The 27280-nt window shown below is 40.0% G+C and overlaps 1 protein-coding gene and 1 pseudogene across 2 annotated transcripts; both read right to left on the bottom strand.

Moving 5' to 3' along the window:
- Positions 1-4201: 4201 nt before the first annotated feature.
- Positions 4202-26408, bottom strand: CENPH (centromere protein H). Of its 2 annotated transcripts, XM_030844771.3 has the most exons (9): positions 26190-26408; positions 24430-24485; positions 15320-15368; positions 14848-14922; positions 12463-12519; positions 9161-9224; positions 8780-8831; positions 6579-6742; positions 4202-4713 (listed from the first exon to the last, which is right to left on the bottom strand). In XM_030844771.3, exons 1-9 carry the CDS (start codon positions 26312-26314, stop codon positions 4618-4620), a joined length of 738 nt encoding a protein of 245 aa, XP_030700631.1. In that variant the 5' UTR covers positions 26315-26408; the 3' UTR covers positions 4202-4617. The 2 variants fall into 2 exon arrangements, with proteins under 2 accessions (XP_030700631.1, XP_030700641.1); XM_030844781.3 differs by lacking the exon at positions 12463-12519.
- LOC115848327 (mesoderm-specific transcript homolog protein pseudogene) lies at positions 24903-25797 on the bottom strand (annotated as a pseudogene).
- Positions 26409-27280: the final 872 nt, after the last annotated feature.

The raw sequence follows: 27280 nt of genomic DNA, 5'->3' as shown, positions 1-27280 counted from the left end.
TCTTTCTAGGATGAAGATGATAAAAGTAGCTGAAGCTGAGGCAGCAAACCAAATCCTATCTTATCTTCCTGCTGCTCAGTTTCAATCACCCTCCTGTCATCACATCATTTGATTACTCATCCCATGCAAGTCTCGTGATTTTCGTCTTGTAAAACAAAGGATGTTGTCCACCCTCCAGTTCTACAAGGATCAAGTCATTAGCCACTGCAATACCTGACCTACAGTATACCCTGAAAGGAATTCAGAACAGAGGAGGCACTCTGTGCTTTAGGAGAACAGGCAAAACAGGCCCTTAGATATATTTCAGGAAATTTTGTGATTCTGGTTTCTTGCATCCTCCCATACTTAGAAAAGCACTAAAATCCTTAACTGGTGTATCTGTTCCTCTTGACTAGCAGTAACCTTCTACTGAGACGTATACTGGATTGCACATACTTATTAGCCAAAGTCACATATATAATTGGCCTGTCCCCCTACCTCTTCGGAGCAGTTCCTCAGAGCTCTCTGAGAGGCTGTCTCCTAGTCCTCAGTAGGACACAATAAAACTCAACTCACAGCTCTTACATTGTGCATTTTTCTTTCAGTCAACAGTCTATATCCTGAATGCTATTACTTGACTATTTTCATGGACCTGTGGAGCACACCATCTGATTCTACCTTATATTGTGTCTTAACGTCCCTATCTTATCTGGCCTTTGACTTTCTTGTTCCATGTACCTCGTTCCTGACATTTGCTGTACATCTGTTAGGTAGAACTCATTGTGTATGACAACTTCCTGATGTGATGCAATACAAAGTACCCAGAACAACTTGTGAATTTTCTTGATAAAAAAAAATTGAAACTACTTTAATAAAGCACTTAGATCTGACTTCTGATTTACAGGAATAAAGAGGTGAAACAAGCTACCTACACTACTAGGAAGCAATCAGACTAATCAGCATAGAGAACTTTCTACAGGGCAACTGGTTCCTTCAAGTCAATGACTGTAAGAAGAAGAGGTTGGGGGTGCATATAATCTGTTGCAGCTACTCAATTCAGTTCAACTAGAGATCTTATGATGGGGTTACGTCCCAATAAACCTATCCTAAGTTGAAAAGATCCTAAGTCAAAATGAATTTAATACACCTAACCCTTTTTTAATGTATTTTTTTAAGTCTTTATTGAATTTGTTACAATATTGCTTCTGTTTTATGTTTTGGCTTTTTGGCAGCGAGGCATGTGGAATCTTAGTTCCCTGACCAGGGATTGAACCAGCACTCCCTTCATTGGAAGGTGAAGCCTTAACCACCAGACCGCCAGGGAAGTCCCAATACACCTAACCTTAAATGTGCTCAGAACACTTACATTAACCTACAGTTGGGCAAAATCATCTAACACAGCCTATTTTATAATAAAATGTTGAAAATGTCATGTAACTTATTGACTACTGTACTGAAAGTGAAAAACAGAATGGTTTAAGTATACTGGTTGTTTGCCTCTGTGACTGTGTGGCTAACAGATGTGGCTCGCTGCTGCGGCCCAGCATCATGAGAGTAGTGTTAGCCCAGGAAAAGATCAAAGTTCAAAATTCAAAGTATGGTCTCTACTAAATGCACATAGCTTTTGCACCATCAGAGTTGAAATATCCTAAGCTGAACCATCATAAGCAGGAGACCAGCGTATGCTATTGTAGAGGGAAAGCAGCCATAGATAATATGTAAACCTATGGGTGTGGCTTTGTTCCAATAAAACTTTATTTATAAAACCAGTCAGCTGGTAAATCATAGTTTGATATGACGAAACAACCAACCAAACAACCATCACCACCACCACCATTTTTAAGAAAAATGTATTAGCAAAAGCACCACTAGCCTGGATTTTAAAAGACTGTGACTGTTTGAGATGTAAAAAGATATTTGGGTCCCCAACTAAGAAAGCTGTTCAGATGGGCATAATCTCTAATGCCCTCTTCAGATATGGCCAAAGTTAGTAATGGATAGGGAGAACCTCCCAAAGGGTAGAATGAACCACAGATAAAGAACTGCTTCCAGAGAGCCAAATCCAAAGGTGTTCCCTGTCCCCTACGAAAGGGCACCTCCTATCACTTGCCAAGCAATATTTCAGAATTGCTACAGTCCTCCTCCACTATTGTTTGCTGGCTGTATGAAGCAGTATAGCTTGTCTTTTCAGTTCATAGGTCTCCAGATCAGGAAGAGCTACATCTGAAAAAATGTGAAGACTCTTTGAACTGGTATGACTAGATGACATTGTTAGCTTACCTTCTTTGGGGAGAGGTGCATCTTTTACATGCAAAAGGGAAGTTAATATTTAAGACCAAGGTAGCAGGCTGTGGTACACTATATTCTTTTCAGCAAATATCCATTTGGTTTCCCCAGCACTTCCCTGCTGTGAGAGTATACTTTCGTGCCCCAGTGATGTTGAGCTTGAGTGGAACCTGGGTGGAAATAATGTATACCTGTTCCAAACAGAAACGAAATGTGCTTGTATAATTTGACTTGGCCTTATAAGCCATGAGCATGTGTTTCAGATAGTGGCTGCACGCTCAGCCTGGGTCCTAGAATGATCAGCCAAACCATGGATCCAACAGAGAATATGTTTCTTATAAGCCACTGAGATTTGAGGTTTTTCAGCATGATTTCCAAGAAAGCTAACTAATACAATTTCTCCCTCAGAGCTGGGCTGTAAGAAGAAGCACACAACAGGACAACAAAATCTTAGGAAAATGCAGAAAGTTTTTCTGAGGATGGTGGTAACCCTTTGAGTTGGGATTCACTAATAAAGCGTGCATCTATGATTTATTTAATGCTGTATCTTTGGATCAGGAAGGTATTTTCCAGAATGTTTTTCTATGAGAAAAATATAACTTCTTTTATAATTCATGTGGACCATTTCCAAGAATACACTGTGGCAAAAAGAGTAACTACACATAAGATTTAAAAAACTAGGGCTTCCCTGGTGGCGCAGTGGTTTAGAGTCCACCTGCCGATGCAGGGGACACAGGTTCGTGCCCCGGTCCTGGAAGATCCCACATGCCGTGGAGCGGCTAGGCCCGTGAGCCATGGCCGCTGAGCCTGCGCGTCTGGAGCCTGTGCTCCGCAACAGGACAGGCCACAACGGTGAGAGGCCCGCGTACCACAAAAAAAAAAGAAAAAAAAGGTAAAATTTAAAAAACTACACATAAATTATGATTTATCAAAACAAATGAAGCAAAACTATAAATATTCCAAAGAAAAGTTTCTAGAATTCAAATCTCTTTATTTTTGTTACTGATCTAAAGAACAGATTTCAAATGCTATTACCACTGCAGTGCATCTTTTCCAGTTTAAATTCCTTCTTTTCCTTTTTAAACGTCATTATGTCTTTTTCAACTAGAGCAATTTTTAAAAAATATTTATTTATTTATTTGGTTGTGCCAGGTCTTAGTTGAGGCAGGTGGGCTCCTTAGTTGCAGCGCACCAGCTCCTTAGTTCTGGCTTGCCGGCTCCTTAGTTGCAGCATGCAAACTGTTAGTTGAGGCATGCATGTGGGATCTAGTTCCCTGAGCAGGGATCCCTTAAAGTCCATCTTAAAAGAATGTTGAAAACACTACATTGTCTATAAAAATTATCAACAGCTCCAAATTAATAAAGAGCTCAAATTAGTTTTCCAAAACTGGAATTGGATTCTATAAAAGGTGGCAAGTTCTATTTTTTAATAAGATAGAATAATATTTATTCTTTTTATTTTTTAACTTATAAAAGTAATACACAATAAACATAAAAATACAAAAGAAAAAAGTCACAAATTTTCTATAATAACCACAACTGTTAACATTGTGAATATGTTTTTCTTTTTCTTTCTTTTTCATGATTGAGGTGCTTTATTTGGGTGTCTGTTTAAAAATGCATAAGGGGGAGTGAGAGAACTGGGGAAATGGTGGTCAAAGGGTACAAACTTGCAGTTAGAAGATGAATAAATTTTGGAGATCTAATGTACAGCACTGTGATTCTAGTTAACAATACTATATTACATACTTCAAAGTTACTAAGAGGGTAATCTTAAATATTCTCACCATGATAAAGAAATGATAATTATGTAACATGATGGAGGTGTTAGCTAATGCCATGGTGGTCAAATCAACATGTACATCTTAAACTTACACAATGTTATATATCAATTATATCGCAAATTTTTTTAAAAAAGGCAAAAGAAAATCTCTAGTGAGACAGAACTAAAATGAGATTTATTTGAATAAAATACAATTGACAGTTGAAAAAAATAAAGATGTGGATATGCTTTTCTAAATTTCCAATATTTTGGCTGACAAACAAATACAGAGAAGTATTCCAAATGAGAGTTGGGACTTACAGGAATGTTGTAAAAAAAAAAGTCCACATTCAGTGGAAAGCTGGACTAGATATCTTCTGGGACACTTCCAAGGCTAACATTTTCAGATTCTTTTAGATTACGCCAGTCACTTTATCATATTTAAAGCAGTAAATTCCATGTACCACTGTTAAGCTAAAAAAAAATTGCAGTATTAGAACAGTTCCAAAAACACTGAAAAGCATTTCACTTGAAATTTGCAATTTAAATGACATTAAAGACAGAAACAAAAATACGTCAAAACAGAATTCTTATTGGATCATGGTGAGATTCTTCTCAAGCTGCAGAACAGTTTCCTTAAGGGCAGAATCCTCTGCCCAGTTGGCTTTACTCCCCAAAATGAGGTTCTGTAATTAAGAAAAAAAATTTTTAAATTAATGTTCTAAGTACTCTTAAAAATTTATCAAGATTTTTAAAAAATCCTCAGAACTTCCCTGGTGGCGCAGTGGTTAAGAATCCACCTGCCAATGCAGGGGACACGGGTTTGAGCCCTGGTCCGGGAAGATCCCACATGCCATGGAGCAACTAAGCCTGTGCACCTTAACTACTGAGCCTGCGCTCTAGAGCCCGCGAGCCACAACTACTGAGCCTGCAAGCCACAGCCACTGAGCCCGTGTGCTGCAACTACTGAGCCTGCGCGCCTAGAGCCCATGCTCCGCAACAAGAGAAACCCCTGCAATGAGAAGCCTGCGCACCACAATGAAGAGCAGCCCCCGCGCACCACAACTAGAGAAAAGCCCGCGCACAGCAACGAAGACCCAATGTAGCCAAAAATAATAAATTAAATAAAGTAAAGAGGGACTTCCCTGGTGGTCCAGTGGCTAAGACTCCATGCTCCCAATACCGGGGGCCCGGGATTGATCCCTGGTCAGGGAACTAGATCCCACATGCCGCAACTGAGAGTTCGCATGCCACAACTAAAGATCCTGCACGCAGCAATGAAGATCCCAGTACAGCCAAATAAATAAATATTAAAAAAAAAAAAAAAAGTAAAGAAAAACCTCCAGGCTAAATGAACACATAAAATTTAAAAACTGACATAATGGGGACTTCCCTGGTGGTGCAGTGGTTAAGAATCTGTCTGCCAATGCAGGGGACAAGGGTTCGATCCCTGGTCCGGGAAGATCCCATATGCCGTGGAGGAACTAAGCCCCTGCACACCAACTACTGAGCCTGTGTGCCACAACTACTGAAGCCCCTGCGCCTAGAGCCCGTGCTCTGCAACAAGAGAAGACATTGCAATGAGAAGCCCAAGCACCACAACAAAGAGTAGCCCCTGCTCGCCAGAACTAGAGAAAGCCTGTGTGCAGCAAAGAAGACCCAACACAGCCAAAAAATAAATAAATAAACTTAAAAAATAAAAAAAACCCTGACATGACAATAACTACCAATATTCATTGAGAATTTGCTTCGAGCAGACACTATGCTAAACAGATTAACATGAATTATCACCTTTAGTTCTAATAACCACTCTTCCTACACAAGGAAACTAATGCTTAGAAAAGTTATATAATTTCCTCAAGGTCAGCAACTTTTTTAAAAAACTTATTTATTTTAATTTATTTATTTGTGTGCAGGCTTTTTCTAGTTGCAGTGAGCGGGGGCCACTCTTTGTTGCGGTGCGTGGGCTTCTCATTGCGGTGGCTTCTCTTTTTGCAGAGCATGGGCTCTAGGCACGTGGGCTTCAGTAGTTGTGGCATGCAGGCTCAGTAGTTGTAGCACAAGGGCTTATTTGCTCCATGGTATGTGGGATCTTCCCAGACTGGGGATCGAACCGTGTCCCCTGCATTGGCAGGCGAATTCTTAACCACTGTGCAACCAGGGAAGTCCCTCAGCAACTATTAAGTAGCTGGTAGGATCTTAACTCTAGATTCCCATCACCTGCATCCATGTTTTCCCCACTTCCCAACTTGAAGTCTAATGTTCTCCGTCGTTATACCATTCTGCCTCCACAGAGCTGCTGACATCATTTCCATTTATAAATGCCTAAGGTCTAACTATAATAAAAAACCAAAGCCTTAAATGCTAAATAGACATAAATTCAAGATATATGTAAACAGCTTGATATTCAGTACTGAATTATTTAGTAAGACCAAAAACTAAATAAAAAAAAAAAAGAAAAGAAAATTAAATGAAAATAAGCCTGAAAGTAATAGAACCATTCACTTTTGAAAAGTTCTTTACCCCGCTTCCTATTTTATAAAAATATTACCTGGAACACATGTTGAATAACTGTAGTAATCTGTATCTCCATCTCCAGGTTTTGTTGTATGGTCTTTATCTTCCCCGAATTTTCCATACTACCCAAATCATCTTTCTGTTTGTTCTTTTCAGTCTGTATTTCGAAAAGCTTCCTTTCTGAAGCTTGTTTTAACTCTATTGGGTTAAAAATAAAACCATATACTATATATGATAACTCCTATAAACAAGAATCTTGAAAACTTATGAAGCAGAACAGTTACTGATTATTTCAGTCAAGAGAAAATTTTTAATAAGCAGCATTTTAGGCTGCAGTTCCATTTTGACCTGAAAATGATTTCTCTGGTGCAAAACACCAATATTTTAATTTCATACTTAGTAATGTCCTCTGTGAGATGTTCAAGGTATGTATGTATGACAATGATACTGTCTACAAATGTTTGCTGTGGCATCATGTCAAAGAGGACTTACTCTGGGTTGCCAAAAAAATAGCAGGAGATATATATAAGGAAATACTTTCCCCCCCTTTATTTACAAAAATTACAATATCAACAAGATGAATTTTCAAGGAAAGATAAGATTCCCTTCTCCAGGGATAAATACCATCAACCATTTTTTTTTGTTGTTCCTGAAATGTTCTGAGAACTAAATTAGAAATCTTCCTGGTAAACCCATCTTAAGTTGAAAATATCCTAAGTCGAAAAGGCATTTAGTACACCTAATCTACCAAACATCACAGCTTAACTTAGCCTACCTTAAACATGCTCAGAACACTTACATTAGCCTGCAAATGGGCAAAATCATCTAACACAAAGCCTGTTTTATAACAATGTGTTAAATATCTCATGTAATTTATTGAATACTGCACTGAAGGTGAAAAACATAATAGTTGTAAGTGTATTGGTTGTTTACCCTTATGATCACGTGGCTGATAGGAGCTGGGGCTCGATGTTGCTGCCCAGCATCACAATGGAGTATGTTACTAGCCCAGGAAAAGAGCAAAATTCAAAATCTGAATTCAGTTTCTACTAAATGCATATCACCATAAAGTCAAAAAATTATTAAGTCGAAACATCATAAGTTGGGGACAGATAGTATTTGAAAACATAAATGGGTGTATCTCAGGAGCTCGGTTCCTTGACAGGAATGCAATGGAAAAAAAGCCAAAGGGTGATTAGAACAGATGACCAGGACTACTTCTAATCCTGAGATTACTTACAAAAAGGCAAATCTACATAATATTTTAAAATAATAAATCATGCCTATACTGTTAAATGAAAAAAGCAGTTTACAACACAGAATAAAATTATGCCAATTTTATTTTATAAATAAGAAGCATTGAAGATCGATTATCTCTTGATAAAATTAAAAATTTAACTTCCTATGTATGTTTTTCTGTTTCTAAATTCTTTATAGAGAATATGTGTTACTTCTGAAATACATTTCAATAAAACATTTCAGTGCAAAAAGCCATCTCATGTTCATTAAGTTAAAAAGCTGTAGAACCATATGCATCAAGTGATCATTTAAAAATTATGTTTAGGGGGCTTACTTGGTGGCACAGTGGTTAAGAATCTGCCTGCCAATGCAGGGGACACGGGTTCGAGTCCTGTTCTGGGAAGATCCCACATGCCGCAGAGCAGCTAAGCCCGTGCGCCACAACTATTGAGGCTGCGCTCTAGAGCCCAAGAGCCACAACTACTGAGCCCACATGCTGCAACCACTGAAGCCTGTGCGCCTAGAGCCCGTGCTTCACAACAAGAGAAGCCACCGCAATGAGAAGCCGGCGCCCTGCAACTAGAGAAAGCCCATGCGCAGCAACAAAGACTCAACGCAGCCAAAAATAAAATAAAATAAATAAATTTGAAAAAAATTATGTTTATTTAAATACATTTATATGGGTGTGGAAAAAGGCCTGGAATGATGTACTCCTAACTGTGGTCACACAGGATGGAGGTACGGCTTTCACATTATACTTTTTTGTATTATTTGATATTCCTTCCCCCACTGAGAATATCTTAATTTTTGTGACTTAAAGTTCTAAAACAACAAATCAATCAAAATCCATTTTATATACTACTTTTTAAATTGCTATGTCCAAAATTTTAAGGAAATTAAAAAATTTTTCAGTGATTGAGAGATCTGGCCTTATCAATCTTCATATTAAGTGAAAATGTGTTCTCCAAAAAAAAAAAAAAAAAGTGTTCTACATACGCAATCTCTTCTTTCTAACATCAAGCAATTTGTCTTCCAAGTCCCGGGTTTCCTGTTATTAGAAATAAAAAGATTAAGGCACATAACCTAAGAACACACCTATAATATTTAAATCACTGAATTTATCTATTCATATTTTCTAGAGCTCCAGTTTTCAATTCCTCTGTTTCCACACAACAAAAGGGAAAGGAAAAGTAGCTTAAATGATAAGTAGATAATTAGTCAGAAATAATGGAATTATGGAAAAGAGAGAAAATTTAAGGACAGTGAATTCCAACCACATCAGTCTCTTTGGGCAATCCTATTTAGTCACATACAGTTACCAGCAAGAATGTTACTGAAAGCATGAGAATGCATGAGCAGCTTTAAATTCAGAGTTACCTGCTGTGATTTCATTACTGATTTATTTAGACTTAGTATTTGTTTCATGTTATCCATGAGCACACTGAAAAGGAATAAAAAATATGATTAACAGTTAAAAAAACTCAATTAAGAAATCAGTTAGTACATATTTACTTTCATTATATTCACTGTACACGTCAATAGAAAGTCATTGTTTAACAAAATAAGTCTGGAAAAATTTGATGTAAACTAAATTTCTGTTTAGAATTAGAGATGCATTTCCCTAGAAAAATTTTTGCTCACAGACAACAAAGAATATCAAATAACATTTCTTTTGTTTTTTCTCTTGGCTGCACTGCACGGCATGCGGGATCTTAGTTCCCCGACCAGGGATCAAACCGGTGCCCCCTGCAGTGGAAGCTCAGAGTCTTAACCACTGGACCGCCAGGGAATTCCCCAGGAACATTTCTAAAAATCTCATATTTAGGGGGAAAAAACCCTAACAGCTTGCTAATACATAGCTTTTTTTTTGGAAACAGACTTTAGTTTTTAGACAAGTTTTAGGTTCAAAGCAGAACCGAGTGGAAGGGAAGCCCATGTACACGCTGCCCCCACGCTCGCACAGCCTCCCCCGCAGCAGAGCGATCCATTTGTTACAAATGATGAACCTACACTGACGCATCATTTTCACCCAGAGGCCATGGTTTACATTAGGGTTAGGGTTCACTCTTGGTGTTGTACATGCTATGAGTTGACAAATGTATAATGACATGTATCTACCATTATCATATCATACAGAATAGTTTCAGTGAATAAAGTGCTTTTATCCCCATTTCTCCAACAAGTATTTCTTTTTTTTTTTTAATTAGTTAATTTATTTATTTTTGGTTGTGCTGGGTCTTTGTTGCTGCGCACGGGCTTTTTCTCTAGTTGCGGGGAGCAAGGGCTCTAGGTGTGCGGGCTCAGTAATTGTGGTGTATGGGCTTAGTTGCTCTATGGCATGTGGAGCCTGGACCAGGGCTCGAACCCGTGTCCCCTGCATTGGCAGGCGGATTCTCAACCACTGCGCCACCAGGGAAGCCCCTCCAACAAGTACTTCTGAGTGACTACTACATTGCAAGACTGTGCCAGGCACCAGGAATATAAAACAGAGTAAAACATAGTACATGTTTTCAAAGAGGAAAGAATCTTATGGGGGAAAAAATAAATCCACAACCATCATATGGTTTCATTACAACCAGTAATGGATATGAACCCTTCTAAGAGTTGTGCAAAGGGTGGAACAAGGGAAATCCTTGAGTCTTAAAAGATGTAAAGTATAGTTGAACCTTGAACAATGCAGGTGGGGTGAGTGGTTAGGGACACCAACCATCCCACACAGTCAAGAGCACTGCTATCTCTGCCTCAAAAACAAAGGAATTAAATGACTCACCCAAGGGAAGAAAGCTGAAACAGTTTGGATCAAACCCTAGTTCTTCTGATTCCACATACTGTGACCTCTAACTAAACACAAATCTTCCCCCATACTTAGTTAACTTAAAGATCTGTAAAATGAAAATACAGGTGCCATATTTATTGAAAAAAACCCCAAACAACCTGCATATAAGTGGACTTGGGCAGTTGAAACCCAGGTTGTTCAATGCTCAAGTGTAATTATGAAGATTACCTAGATCAAGCAGTTTAGTACGGCTGGAGTAAAAGGGTGGAAATAAGACTGGATGAGAATAGTGGTTCTCATATTTCAGAGTGCCACATCCCCTTGGGAGGCTCATTAAATGTGGATTGCCAGCTCCCCATCTTCAGAGATTCTGAGTCAGCAGGTTTGGGATGGGACCAGCAATGTGACCATTGTGAAAATACTAATTATCCTGATAATCAGCCAGGCATGAGAAACACTGTAGAAGTTTACCTGGGAGGCTGAAAAAGGGGACTATTTGCACAGACCTGAGAGCTGAACTCATTTTCTGCTAGTTACAGCTATACGTGGTTGTAAACTTTAAGACAGGCTAAAGGCGCTGCCTCAGCCTACCTGGCCTTTGTGCTGTCTTTGGTGTCAATGCGATGAATCTATCCTGCACTCCTTTACAAGAATGTTTTAAGCTCTCCTTTCGTGGGGGAGCAATATTTAGAGAGTTCAAATTCAGATTTTAGGATTTATGTAGTCCTGGAGTTAAATGGAATATGGGAGGAATGGGTATCAGTCAGGGCTAAGACGTCCAGATAGAGAAAGTGCCAGATCCATCTCGGTACTTTTCCTGTGCCAACGGTGGGGGGGGTGGTGGTGGTGGTATTTTATCACAAGATTAGAGCTTTGGGAGATAAAATCACAGGTAAGGCCCCGGTGGCCAGGCACTTAGGATCAGATTAGAGATGACCTTGATTGCCCGGCCAATTATTGAACCTACACAAGATCATTTCTGCCAATACAAAAATGAGGAGTATATTTCCTATCTCATTGAGTTGTTGTTGGCTTAAATGAGATAGCATTGCTCCTGCTTTACAGTAAATCCCAAATGAAAGTTAACTTTCAAAACCTTCCTTCCGGGGCTTCCCTGATGGCACAGTGGTTGAGAATCCGCCTGCCAATGCAAGGAACACGGTTTCGAGCCCTGGTCCAGGAAGATCCCACATGTCGTGGAGCAACTAAGCCCGTGCGCCACAACTACTGAGCTTGCGCTCTAGAGACTGCGTGTCACAACTACTGAAGCCCATGCGCCTAGAGCACGTGCTCCGCAACGAGAAGCCACTGCAATGAGAAGCCCGCATACCGCAACAAAGAGTAGCCCCCGCTCACCACAACTACAGAAAGCCCGTGCACAGCAACAAAGACCCAACGCAGCCAAAAATAAATAAATTTATTAAAAACAAAAACAATCTTCCTTCAAAATTCTCAGACTGGGGACTTCCCTGGTGGTCCAGTGGTTAAGACTCCACATTCCCAATGCAGGGGGCCTGGGTTTGATCCCTGGTCAGGGAACTAAATCCCGCATGCCGCAACTAAGACCTGGTGCGGCCAAATAAATAAATATTAAAAAAAAAAAAAATCCCATATTGCATAGGTAAAACCTCCATTGCTTCTTAGGGTCCCGATCCATATGAAACAAAATGTCAACAGGACTATAAAAGTTGTAGTGATGAGAAGGGCCCACAGAAATTCTGTCATGTTTCTTTTTTTTTTTTTTTGTCATGTTTCCTATTCCCCAGATAAAGGTGGTCGGCAGTGACAGGTAATTAAAAAAAAAAAAAAATTCACAGAACTAGTCATTATGCGGACCTCCCTTATTCCCATCCTTGCCAAATCCAGAAAAAATAAAATAAAACAAACAAACAAAAAAACATACCTAGTCTTGGTGTTAATTTTCTCCATGTGTTTTTTAAGTGCACTTGAAAGCTGCATCCTACAGAGGAAAAAAGCTTCCATTATAAAACATGGTTAACATTTAGGGTACACTGAAAAAGAAAATTTAAAAATACGACAAAGTAAAGATTGATTTCTCTTTAAATATAACATAAAACAAAAGTAGGTTTTTAAACAGTTTCATATGGGAAATACTTTGATAAGTAAGTTATAGAAATATGAAGGAACACCAATATGGATGCGGCTGTTGCATGCAGTTGTGCATATGGCCAGAGAGGGGGGCTGAGCAGACCTGACACCCAGCCTGAACTTGCTCTCCAAGCCGTCCACCTTGGTGCGGGGCTGCGAGGAAGCATTAAGGCACTACAAAATGTAATGTACAACACAATAAACATGTTTAACACTGCTGTAAGTTATATGTGCAAGCTGTTAAGAGAATAAATCCTAAGAGTTCTCACCACAAGAAAATAATTTTTTTTGCTATTTCTTTAATTTTGTATCTATATGAGATGATGTTCATTAAACCGAATGTGATAATCATTTCAGGAGGCATGTAAGTCAAAACATTATGCTGCACACCTTAAACTTATACAGTGCTGTATATCAATTATGTCTCAATAAAACTGGAAGAAATAAAAAGGTACTACAGGGATCAACAGGGGCCCAAAATGTGTAGTTAGGGAATACAAAACCATACTTGACTGTGAACTTTAAAATGTGTCTATGTAAAAGCAAGCACTGTAATTTATTTTTAAATTCAAATAGCTAATAAATAATAATAAAAAGGCAATCAGGGGCTTCCCTGGTGACGCAGTGGTTAAGAATCCACCTGCCAATGCAGGGGACACGGGTTCGAGCCCTGGTCCGGGAAGACCCCACATGCCATGGAGCAACTAAGCCCACGCACCACAACTACTGACCCTGCACTCTAGAGTCCGAGAGCCACAACCACTGAGACTGTGTGCCACAACTACTGAAGCCCACACACCTAGAACCTGTGCTCCACAACAAGAGAAGCCACTGCAATGAGAAACCCATGCACTGCAAAGAAAAGTAGCCCCTGCTCGCCGCAGCTAGAGAAAGCCTGTGCACAGCAATGAAGACCCAAAGCAGCCAAAAATAAATTAAAAAAAAAAAAGGCAATCAGCTCAGCAATATTAGTCATTTCATTAAAGGGGGATATCATAATAGCTCTGAAGCCACCTTAGTTAAAAAGTATGATCTATATAATGAGCCAGCATATGAAATGAGGGAAAAAAGTTCACTGCTAGAAGCAATTAAAAGGGATTTAACTACTTTTCAATTAAATGTAAATAAATTCATCTGGGACGGCCAGAAATACAAGGAAAAAACTGTTAAGAGTCATTCACTTAATTGAGGTTATTAATTCAGATCATAAGTCTATAATAGAGACCACTGTTTGTCTTACTAACAACTGTATGCCAGCTCCAGCACAAAGCTTACGACACAGGAAGCACTCAAATATTTGTTGAATGAATTTTAAAATATATATGCAAAGCCTAAAATTAAAAATATATTTAAACTCACTGACAATTCTTTTACTCAATTAAGAGTTACTGGAATAGGGGACTTCCCTGGTGGTCCAGTGGTTAAGAATCCACCTTCCAATGCAGAGGACACAGGTTCGATCCCTGGTTGGGGAACTAAGATCCCATATGCCGCGGGACAACTAAGCCCTTGAGCCACAACTACTGAGCACACGAGCCACAACTAGAGAGCCTGCATGCCATAACTGTTGAGCCCGAACGCCAAAACTAGACAGAAGCCCAGGCACCGCATGAAGATCACGCGTCCCCCAACTAAGACCCGATGCAGCCAAAAAGTAAAATAAATAAACAAATATTAAAAAAAAAAGTTACTGGAGTAAATGAATCCATATAATCATTTCAAACACAGAATGAGATTTAACCTCACACTTTAATTGTCTTGACTGACATTTCCTTATTACCCTATCTTATATAACTTCTTCAAATGAAGACATTAATGAATGACGTAACTTTTCTCTCAGGGCTCAAGATTTGTGGGACCATTATCTAAACATCATTTTGATTGATTACTTCAGACTAGTTAAAATATCCCCTGCACCTTGAGTCATACCCATTTTGCATACTTAAAAGGTAATAATTGGGCTTCCCTGGTGGCGCAGTGGTTGAGAGTCCGCCTGCTGATGCAGGGCACGCGGGTTCGTGCCCCGGTCCAGGAAGATCCCACATGCTGTGGAGCGGCTGGGCCCATAAGCCATGGCCGCTGAGCCTGCACGTATGGAGCCTGTGCTCCACAACAGGAGAGGCCACAATAGTGAGATGCCCGCATACCGCAAAAAAAAAAAAAAAAAGGTAATAATTACCTGTCTAATGCAAGTTTTTTCATTTCAAAAGCAATTTTTGCCTCTTCAATTTCTTTTTCCAGTTCTTCAATTTTACTGCCAAAGAAGCATGAACAAAAGAATTTCAGCAATATCAGAAAAAGTAACTACTTGAAGAAAGGTATAAAGTAAATCTTTGAAGAAAGTAAAATGCCTGTTCTCTAAATAAAAGTATTCTACAGGCTCCCAACATCTATGCATTTACAGATTTGGTAAACTGATTCCTGCTATGATACTTCGCTAAGTATCTTGTTAAGGTGTGGAGGATGCCAAAAGTGTTAATATGATCACTCATGTGCATGTAAGTCTACATCCCACATCAACAACTTCTCAATACGTGCATGACAAATTACTTGGAAAAAAAAAGGAAAGGAAAAAGAAAGACAATATTATAAGGTGGATAATATTATTAAATCTGTAAAAACCACAACTAAAATTTTAAAATATAACCTACGCTTCAATTTGCTTTTCCTGCATGATTTGTTCTGGAGTTTTTTCTTCATCTACAAATAAATAAATTTTTGACGTTAGTAGTATTTTATTAAAGCATTCTCCAAAAGAAATATAATGTAAGCCACAAATGCAAACCAAATATGTAATTTTTAATTTCATTTCCACACTACAAAAGAAACAAATGAAATTAATTTTAATATAGCTTATTAAACCCAACAGATCCAAAATATTATCATTTCAACACGTAATCAATTTCTAATTACTACTGAAATATTTCACATTCTTTCCTTCTGTGCATATTTTACATTTACAGTCCTTCTCAATGAGGACTAACCACATTTCAAGTGTTCAACAGTCACATGCAGCTAATGTCTACCACGTCGGACAGCAGTTATGGAATGATAGAAAAAGAGTAAAAAATGAACAAGATCACAGGGCTTCCCTGGTGGCACAGTGGTTGAGAGTCCGCCTGCCGATGCAGGGGACACGGGTTCGTGCCCCGGTCCAGGAAGATCCCACATGCCACGGAGCGGCTAGGCCCGTGAGCCATGGCCGCTGAGCCTGCGCATCTGGAGCCTGTGCTCCGCAACGGGAGAGGCCACAATGGGAGACGCCCGCATACCGCAAAAACAAAAAACAAAAAACAAGATCAATGTAAAAAAAAAAACTGTATGTCTATATATTAGCAACAAACAATAGGAAATTAAACTTTAAAAATACATGTAAAATTGCACGCAAACACACAAAATACTTAAGGATAAATTTAACAAAATACATGTATGACCTCTACACTGAACACTACCAAATACGATAAGTTTATTTAATTTAATTTAATTAATTAATTTATTTGTTTTTGACTGTGTTGGGTCTTCATTGCTGCGTGTGGGCTTTCTCTAGCTGCGGCAAGCAGGGGCTATTCTTCGTTGTGGTGTGCGGGCTTCTCACTGCGGTGGCTTCTCTTGCTGTGGATCATGGGCTTTAGGCACACAGGCTTTAGTAGTTGTGGCTCGCGGGCTCTAGAGCACAGGCTCAGTAGTTGTGGTGCATGGGCTTAGTTGCTCCGTGGCCTGTGGGATCTTCCCAGATCAGGGCTTGAACCCGTGTCCCCTGCACTGGCAGGCGCATTCTTAACCACTGCACCACCAGGGAAGACCCCATTACAAAATACTGAAATGGAAAGATAAACTATCTATATGTATTGGGAGAATCATTATTGCTAATATAACAATTTCACCCATACTGATCTATAGATCCCACTCAAATCCCAGTCAAATCTGTAGAAATTGACAAACTGATTTTAAATGCATATAGAAAAACAAAGGACCAAGAATAATCAAAGCAATTTTGACAAAGAATGTTGAAGGACTTACAAGAGCTGATAATCAAGACTTACTATAAAGCTACAGTCATCCAAACAGCATGGTACCACTGTAAGGATAGACAAATACCTCAAAGAAACAGAAGAAAAAGTCCAGAAATAGACCTACACATATACAATGGATAAAGAAAAGTCTTTTCAACAGTGCTAGAAAAACTGGATTTCTATATGGAAAACAAATGAACCTTTATCCTTACTTAGCGCACACCATACACAAAAGTTACTCCAAAAGTAGCAGGATACAAAATTAATGCACAGAAATCTCTTGCATTCCTACACACTAATGATGAAAAATCTGAAAGAGAAATTAAGCAAACACTCCCATTTACCATTGCAACAAAAAGAGTAAAATACTTAGGAATAAACCTACCTAAGGAGACAAAAGACCTGTAAGCAGAAAACTGTAAGACACTGATGAAAGAAATTAAAGATGACACAAACAGATGGAGAGATATACCATGTTCTTGGATAGGAAGAATCAACATTGTGAAAATGACTCTACTACCCAAAGCAAACTATAAATTCAATGCAATCTCTATCAAACTACCAATGGTATTTTTCACAGAACTAGAACAAAAAAATTCACCATTTGTATGGAAATATAAAAGACCCCGAATAGCCAAAGCAATCTTGAGAAAGAAAAATGGAGCTGGAGGAATCAGGCTCCCTGACTTCAGACTAAATGACAAAGCTACAGTAATCAAGACAGTATGGTACTGGCACAAAAACAGAAATATAGATCAATGGAACAGGATAGAAAGCCCAGAGATAAATCCACACACATACGGTCACCTTATTTTTGATAAAGGAGGCAAGAATATACAATGGAGAAAAGACAGCCTCTTCAATAAGTGGTGCTGGGAAAACTGGACAGCTACATGTAAAAGTGAAATTAGACCACTCCCTAACACCATATACAAAAATAAACTCAAAATGGATTAAAGACCTAAATGTAAGGCCAGACACTATAAAACTCTTAGAGGAAAACATAGGCAGAACACTGTGACATAAGTCACAGCCAGATCCTTTTTGACCCACCTCCTAGAGAAATGGAAATAAAACCAAAAATAAACAAACGGGACCTAATGAAACTTAAAAGCTTTTGCACAGCAAAGGAAATCATAAACAAGACGAAAAGACAACCCTCAGAATGGGAGAAAATATTTGCAAACAAAGCAACTGACAAAGGATTAATCTCCAAAATATACAAGCAGCTCATGCAATTCAATATCAAAAAACCAAACAACCCAATCCAAAAATGGGCAGAAGACCTAAAGAGACATTTCTCCAAAGAAAATATACAGATTGCCAACAAGCACATGAATGGATTCTCAACATCCTTTCATTAGAGAAATGCACTAATCATTAGAGAAATGCAAATCAAAACTATAATGAGGTATCACCTCAAACCATTAAGAATGGCCATCATCAGAAAATCTACAAACAATAAGTGCTGGAGAGGGTGTGGAGAAAAGGAAATCCTCTTGCACTGTTGGTGGGAATGTAAACTGATACAGCCACTATGGAAAACAGTATGGAGGTTCCTCAAAAAACTAAAAACAGAGCTACCATAGGACCCAGCAATCACACTACTGGGCATATACCCTGAGAAAACCATAATTCAAAAAAGAGTCATGTACTAAAATGTTCACTGTAGCTCTATTTACAATAACCAGGATGTGGAAGCAACCTAAGTGTCCATCGACAGACGAATGGGTAAAGAAGATGTGGCACATATACACAATGGAATATTACTCAGCCATAAAAATAAATGAAATTGAGTTATTTGTAGTGGGGTGGATGGACCTAGAGTCTGTCATACAGAGTGAAGTAAGTCAGAAAGAGAAAAACAAATACTGTATGCTAACAGATATATATGGAATCTAAAAAAAAAAAAAAAAAAAAAAAAGGTTTTGAAGAACCGAGGGGCAGGACAGGAATAAAGACACAGACATAGAGAATGGACTTGAGGACACGGGGAGGGGGAAGGGCAAGCTGGGACGAAGTGAGAGAGTGGCATGGTCATATACACACTACCAAATGTACAACAGATAGCTAGTGGGAAGCAGCCACAGAGCACAGGGAGATCAGCTCGGTGCTTTGTGTCCACCTAGAAGGGTGGGATAGGGAGGGTGGGAGGGAGACACAAGAGGGAGGAGATATGGGTATTTATGTATATATATAGCTGATTCACTTTGTTATACAGCAGAAACTAACACACCACTGTAAAGCAATTATACTCCAATAAAGATGTTAAAAAAAAAAAAAGAATCTCAGTCCTGTACGTTAAACTTAACACCTTAAGACTTCTAGAACAAAACACAGGAGAAAACTTTGCAACCTTGGGGTAGTCACAGTTTCTTAGATAGAACTCAAAAACCACAAAGTACAAAAGAAAAGAGTGAAAAATAGTGCTTCATCAAAATTAATGCCTTCTGCTCCTCAAAAGACAATGTTAAGGAAGTAAAAAAGCAAGCAACAAACTAGGAGAAAATTTCTGCCATATATGTATACATATGTATATACACACACACATATATCTATTTATTTACCTAAAAAAGGACTGTATTCTTGTTTTTAAAGGAGTCAATATTTTATTCTTTAGTGTTTAATAGAATACATCATGTATTCAGTTATAATTAAAGAACTCAAACTCAATGAGACTAACAATCCAATTAAAAAATGGGTAAGTACCTCCTAGAGTAATGGAAATAAAATCAAAAATAAACAAATGGGACCTAATGAAACTTAAAAGCTTTTGCACAGCAAAGGAAACCATAAACAAGACGAAAAGACAACCCTCAGAATGGGAGAAAATATTTGCAAATGAAGCAACTGACAAAGGATTAATCTCCAAAATTTACAAGCAGCTCATGCAGCTCAATAACAAAAAAACAAACAACCCAATCCAAAAATGGGCAGAAGACCTAAATAGACATTTCTCCAAAGAAGATATACAGACTGCCAACAAACACATGAAAGAATGCTCAACATCATTAATCATTAGAGAAATGCAAATCAAAACTACAATGAGATATCATCTCACACCAGTCAGAATGGCCATCATCAAAAAATCTAGAAACAATAAATGCTGGAGAGGGTGTGGAGAAAAGGGAACACTCTTGCACTGCTGGTGGGAATGTAAATTGGTTCAGCCACTATGGAGAACAGTATGGAGGTTCCTTAAAAAACTACAAATAGAACTACCATATGAGCCAGCAATCCCACTATTGGGCATATACCCTGAGAAAACCAAAATTCAAAAAGAGTCATGTACCAAAATGTTCATTGCAGCTCTATTCACAATAGCCCGGAGATGGAAACAACCTAAGTGCCCATCATCAGATGAATGGATAAAGAAGATGTGGCACATATATACAGTGGAATATTACTCAGCCATAAAAAGAAACGAAATTGAGCTATTTGTAATGAGGTGGATAGACCTAGAGTCTGTCATACAGAGTGAAATAAGTCAGAAAGAAAAAGACAAATATCGTATGCTAACACATATATATGGAATTTAAGAAGAGAAAAAAACGTCATGAAGAATCTAGGGGTAAGACAGGAATAAAGACACAGACTTACTGGAGAACGGACTTGAGGATATGGGGAGGGGGAAGGGTGAGCTGTGACAGAGCGAGAGAGAGTCACGGACATATACACACTAACAAACGTAAGGTAGATAGCTAGTGGGAAGCAGCCGCATGGCACAGGGACATCGGCCCGGTGCTTTGTGACCGCCTGAAGGGGTGGGATAGGGAGGGTGGGAGGGAGGGAGACACAAGAGGGAAGAGATATGGGAACATATGTATATGTATAACTGATTCACTTTGTTGTAAAGCAGAAACTAACACACCATTGTAAAGCAATTATACCCCAATAAAGATGTTAAAAAAAAATGGGTAAGGATTTGAATGGATATTTCATAAAAGTAGATTTATACATCTACTTCATAAAAGTAGATGTATAAATTGCCAATAAGACATGAAAAGATAATCAACAACATTAGTTATTAGGGAAATGTAAATTAAAACCACATGAGATACTACTATATACTTAGTAGAATGGCTAAAATTTAAGAAGACTGACAGGGGACTTCCCTGGTGGTGCAGTGGTTAAGAATCCACCTGCCAATGCAGGGGACACGGGTTCAATCCCTGGTTTGGGAAGATCCCACATGCCACGGGGCAAGTAAGCCCGTGCGCCACAACTACTGAGCCCGCGTGCGACATCTACTGAAGCCCACACCCTAGAGCCTGTGCACTGCAACTACTGAGCCCGTGCTCCACAATAAGAGAAGCCACTGCAATGAGAAGCCCACACAGTGCAGTGAAGAGTAGCCCCTGCTCGCTGCAACTAGAGTAACCCGTGCACAGCAATGAAGACCCAACGCAGCCAAAAAATAAATAAATTAACTAAAAAAAAAATGGTGAGGGCTTCCCTGGTGGCGCAGTGGTTGAGAGTCCGCCTGCCGATGCAGGGGACACGGGTTCGTGCCCCGGTCCGGGAAGATCCCACATGCCGTGGAGTGGCTGGGCCTGTGAGCCATGGCTGCTGAGCCTGCGCATCCGGAGCCTGTGCTCCGCAACGGGAAAGGCCACAACAGTGAGAGGCCCATGTACGGCAAAAAAAAAAAAAAAAAAGGTGAATTTTGTTACACAAATTAAGTCACAAAAGGAAGATGTCAGAAACAAAAAAATACATACCATATAAATCCATTTACATCAAATTCTAGAACAGTGCTCTCCAAACCACTGTTCTGTTCTGTGATGAATGAAATGCTTAATATCTGCACTGTCCAATATGGTAGCCACCAGCCACATTGTGGCTTCAGCATTTGATATGTGATTAGTGCAACAAAGAATTTTAAATTTTATTTGATTTTAATTAACTTAACTTTAAAAGGCCACCTGTAGCTAGTGGCTACTGTATTGGACAGCACTACTCTAGAAGACAAATCTATAGCAATAGAAATCAAATTGATGGTTGCTGGGTTCAGGGTGGGGACTGAGTGTGAAGTGGCACGGGAAGGTGTGACAGAAATTTTCTACGTCTTGATTGTGGTGGTAGTTACAGAGATGTATACATTTGTTAGAACTCATCAAATTGTACCCTTAAAATAGATGCACTTATTGTAAAAAAAATTTCTTCATGCAATAAAGTCTCAGTAATATATATATATATATATATATATGTATATATATATATATGTATGTATATATAGAGAGAGTGTGTGTGTGTGGTACGCAGGTCTCTCACTGCTGTGGCCTCTCCCGTTGTGGAGCACAGGCTCCGGACGCGCAGGCTCAGCGGCCATGGCTCATGGGCCCAGCCGCTCTGCGGCATGTGGGATCTACCCAGACCAGGGCACGAACCCATGTCCCCTGCATTGGCAGGCGGACTCTCAACCACTGCACCATCAGGCAAGCCCTCAGTAATATATTTTTTAATGGTAAAACACTAATCAATTTTAGACAAATATCTTCTCTCAAAGACTACAACCTAACTACTTATGGTTTGCTTCAAATCTGTCCTCTCCTTTAGTTGTAGACATTCTAGAGTGTGGACTATTAAATCTACTCAAGTTTTCAGATGTCACAAGCCCTTAAAAATAAAATTATCTATACAGGGAAAACAAGAACTGCAGGAGGAAGCAGACTCTTTTATCACTTGGATTTTAGCTTTAAGGTCATCTTCTCGAAGAAGCCATCTCTGATTCCTCTGTCTAAAGTAGACACTCCCTCTTATCACACCAATATTTCCTTCATCACATTTACCTCACCTCATAATTATCTCACATGTTTCTTTGCTTACCTGTTTTGCTACATAGAATTTAAGCTCCATGAGGGTAAAGTCTGCCTTGTTCAACACCATATCTCCATCCCTAGCATCAATTCATTCAACTATGAGTGCAGGAATACTCATAGAGATAATTCTTCAGTGGTCCAAATTTTGAATAGCTTTTCCCTTATACCTCGACATCTAAGATCAAATATACATTTTTTTTTCTTTTCTTTTCTTTTTTTTTGCGGTACACGGGCCTCTCACTGTTGTGGCCTCTCCCGCTGCGGAGCACAGGCTCCAGGCACGCAGGCTCAGTGGCCATGGCTCACGGGCCCAGCCGCTCCGCGGTATGTGGGATCTTCCCGTACCGGGGCACGAACCCGTGTCCCCTGCATCGGCAGGCGGACTCTCAACCACTGTGCCACCAGGGAAGCCCTAAATATACTTTTTTATTATGTGGGCTCTCATGCCAGAAAAAGCATTAGGTATGTCGTACTTCTCATCTCTAAGGTAAACATAACTGGTTTAATACAAGGAACATGGGCTTTGGAAACAAGAACACCATTAATTCCTCCAGGGGAAGGGCAGGGACCTACTAACCATCTTTGAGTTAAGCATTTTTTAAATTGAAGTATAGTTGATTTACAATGTTGTATCAGTTTCAGGTATACAGCAAAGTGATTGAGTTTTACATATATATATATATATACACACACATTTATATATATTTTATGTATGTAATAGATATTCTTTTTCAGGAGGTAAGCATTATCGATGTAACAAAAGGGATATGGCTTTGGAGGCAAGAAGGCCTGGTTCATATCCTAGTTCCTATAGTTACTAGTTACAGTAAGCAGAAAAGAGGCTGGGGGGCCCATTTTTTTAGGGTTGGGTTTGGTTTTGTTTGGTTTTTTGCAAAATATGACTTTAGAAACCCTGGAATGGAGATGGAAAACACACCAGAAATGCCTTCAGATCTATGGCCTTAAAGAGAGCTTGAGCAGAGCTCAAAAATTACCTAAGTTCAAACACGGATTCAGGGAAGTGATTAAGACATCTATGAGGTCCCTCGGCCTTTCCACAATTTTTTTTTTTTTAAAGATTTATTTATTTATTTTGGAGGTGCCAGGCCTTAGTTGCGGCACACGAGATCTTCGTTGTGGCACGTGGGTTCTTTTAGTTGCGGCATGCATGTGGGATCTAGTTCCCTGACCAGGGATTGAACCTGGGCCCCCTGAGCTGGGAGCGTAGAGTCTCATCCACTGGACCACCAGGGAAGTTCCTCCACAATTCCTGATTCCACCTAGTGTACTATTTGATTTTACTCTTTAAGCTTATTTCATAGGGAAAGAAAGAGTAACCAAAATCTATCTTTGTGACCCAAGGGCTTACAATAAATCAGGTGGCTATTAGGTGGTTATTACTTCAGGATGACTAAACCATCATTTTACTACTCTCTTGGTCCCTGAGATTTCTGGATTAATAATTTTAAAAGATAAATTTAAAATTTTTCTGTGTTTAGAATTGAAAATTTTTACTTACGCCTTTATGCCTCTTTTGCTCTCATGCCAATAATCCAGTGTTTCTCAAAGTATAGGTCTCAGATCACTTGCTTTACAATCATCTAATCTGCTAATTTAATGTTCAGGTTGTTGATGGTAGCAAGTTTTGTGATACCCTAAGCCCACAGGGATTTCCCAATTCTCTGATCAACAGAACTTAATTGTCCTGTATTGTTATTTACTTGTTTTATATACATTTCTTGAATTCCTAACTAGTTCCTTAGGGCCAGGGCAAGCCTGCTTTTTGCATTCTTACAGGGTATAGTACTGCATTATGCTGGCCCTCCCATTCCCTAAATAAATATATTTTTGTAAAATTGGTGTTTTCCCTGGAGTACTGTTCATCAACAAACTCACAAAACCTTATTTGAAAATGAAAATACTTACTTGCATCAACCATTGATTTATATTCCAAGAGTTGTTGTTTGGTCTGTGCTCTTACCCTGAAAACAGATAAAGAGAAGAAAATTATATACTTATTGAGGTTTTACTCATTACTATATTATAAATCAACTGATCTTTTTGGCAAGTTGATGCAACAAAATGAGTATAAACAAATAGCATTAAGGTCTTCCATTTTGGCCTATTTTATTTAAAACAGGTATAAAGAATTTAAGGCCTCAGAAAAATACTCAAAATGAAATACAGTAGGAAAACAGCATCTGTGAGGAAAAGTTTAAAATTTGATTTTTAAATTTATTCTTAATGGGTCACACTGAAATGAGGCTTAAAGAGAAGGGCTACACAAAGAAATAGATCTTTGTGAGAATAGTGTTTGGTAGCCTGGACCTCTTTTGGGCATTTCTTCCTAAGAGGAAAACACAACAAATAAGGGAATAGGGGAAGGTAATACAGGGAAGCTATTCTTTCCAGGAGTTGATGAAGCCCATATATGCATTCAAGAAGGCCATGGGATACTCTAGCTGTGGACAGTGGCTACTATGGCCATCCAGAATTGACAATGGACTGCAGTAGCATTTTCCTATATGGCTCCAAGAACTCTGGATAGGGAATGACCAGATCCAAAGACTCACAGATAATATGAATGGGAATAGTTAAAGGCAAGTGCTCCGAGCCGGTGTCTTCTAAACTTCTTCCTCTGATGTATATATTATAAAAGACTGTCGATAACTAAGTTCCCATCTCCCATCACTGCTGCCTATCCCTGTCCACAGGTCCCACAACTCACTGTCAGAGGGTCGGGTATATGGCCCAAAGACTGGGGTGAGACCTTGAGAGAATACAAAGAAGTTCATGAATCATGTGAGAATGGGTGAAAGCATGCCTCCATCTTTGAGAAGCCTTTGAAGGAGAGGATGGTGAGTCTTGGGAAATACAACTCTGTTTGACAGAGACTCTTCATAGTAAGCCGACCAGATCAAATCAGCTTGAACCTGCAGAGCAGCTCCTGGGCAAAGACATCTACATAATCATGAGAAAAAAAGTTGGTCCTGAGGTTGTGTTCCAATAAAACTTTACTTCAGGGGACTGAAATTTAATTTCACATAATTTTCACCTGTTATTAAATATTCTTGTGACTTCCCCCACACACACACCATTTAAACACATGAAAACTATCCTTAGCTTGAGGGGCTCACACAACAACAGAGTAGGATGGATAAGGCCAGGGCCACAGTTGCCCACTGGTGTAAAAGACTGATGTCCTTTCTCATCAAATCTTGCCCTAGCAACGTAGAGACGTTGCTTCCTGGTAGAAAATATAACAAATGAAGCTTCTGCATTGAAAAGGGCCATACCTACAACAGAAAAGGGCGGAGCCACCTCCCTCCGAAGTTATCAGGGCTTCGATGCAGCCCACATAAGGGCTTGAAAATCGGGGTCCCAGGGCATGAGTGGGTAAGAAAGGAGGCGTTAATTACAGCTCAGTAGGCTCTAAGGGCCCTTTGCTAAACGCTGACTCCAGAATATCTCGTTTAGTGCCCACAGCAACTCTGCTAGGAAGCTGTTATTTTTCTCTCCTTTGCCAAGATGAAGAAAGGGGCTTAAAGAGCTTAAGTGAATGATGCAGTCACGCAGCCATTAAGCGACCGACGCTGAATTCGAACCCTGGACATTTCTAAGCAAAGCGGGGAGCTCCTGGCCACGACGCCCACTTGGTTCCCGCCCAGCCGGCCAGAGGGAACAACCTGAGCAGCAGGGCCATGCGGTCCTCGGGACGCGCCGCCTGGGCGCCGGCGACCTGCGGCGACTCGCCTTCCTCTCTGGAGTCCGCGGCCTCGGCAGCGGCTTCCTCCTTGGACTGCGTCTCCATCCGCGGCGCCAAGAGCTACCACTCAGGACCGGAACACTCTGCCCTAGAAGGGACCGCTTTTCCCGCCACTAAATTGACACCGGAAGGGACCTCAGGGTCATCGCGCCGCCCCGCCTCTTCCGCCGCAGGGCACGCCCTTTCCGCCCCGGTCTCTGCTGGTTGCTGTCCCTTCTTTTACCATGCCTGGGCCAGGTACTAGTTAAAACCGTTACAAACCACTAGTGAAAGTTGGAAGCATTCTGATTTAGCGTCAGCTCTGTCGAGTGCTGGGCTAAGGGCTATATGCAGCAGCCGTTCGGGGGCACTCCCTGGCTCCTGGCACCGCGGCCTAGAGGGGAGAACCCCGACATCACAGGTCTTTCAGCCTTGGAGCTGGGATAGCCGTTACTGACCCACCTTAGCACTCCCCTTTCATCCGCGGCCTTGGAAGATGGCTGTGCCCGGCAGGCTGGCAGAGATAAACATTGGAGGGTTAGGTAGACTTTTGCTCTGAGCTCATTAAGTCCAGGCCCCTCATTTGGCGGAGAAGAGTGGCCCAAGTTCAGAGATACCCACTTCCTCCCCACGAGGCAATGCAGACTTCCAGTTTGAAATTCAGCTGTCAGTAAGATTCGCACTCGTAACAGAGTTGGGTGCCCCCAAGTGTCAGTTTGATGATCCGGCAGATTACAGTTGAGCTTTCTTGGCTGAGCAGTGACCGGGCAACGCAGGACATAAATGCCTGACTGGTTTGTAGTTTTTCACTATGGTCAGCTGTGTAAGAGGGACAGTCTTTGCTGCACAAGCACAAGCAGCTCGGGCCTCTGAACAACAGAGCCGAGCATTCCCTTCTATAGCGAGTTGCCCCTGGGTTATACTTGTTCACACAATTCTCCCCTTTCTTCCTATTATCAAAGTAATTCAGCTCCTGGTAAAAGATTCAAAGGCACGGTCGGATGTAAAATGTCCGGTTCACCACTCCTACTG

This window comes from Globicephala melas, chromosome 3 (assembly GCF_963455315.2).
Source record: "Globicephala melas chromosome 3, mGloMel1.2, whole genome shotgun sequence".
NCBI classification, from domain to species: Eukaryota; Metazoa; Chordata; class Mammalia; order Artiodactyla; family Delphinidae; genus Globicephala; species Globicephala melas.
This window is presented reverse-complemented; position numbering and strand designations above follow the sequence as displayed.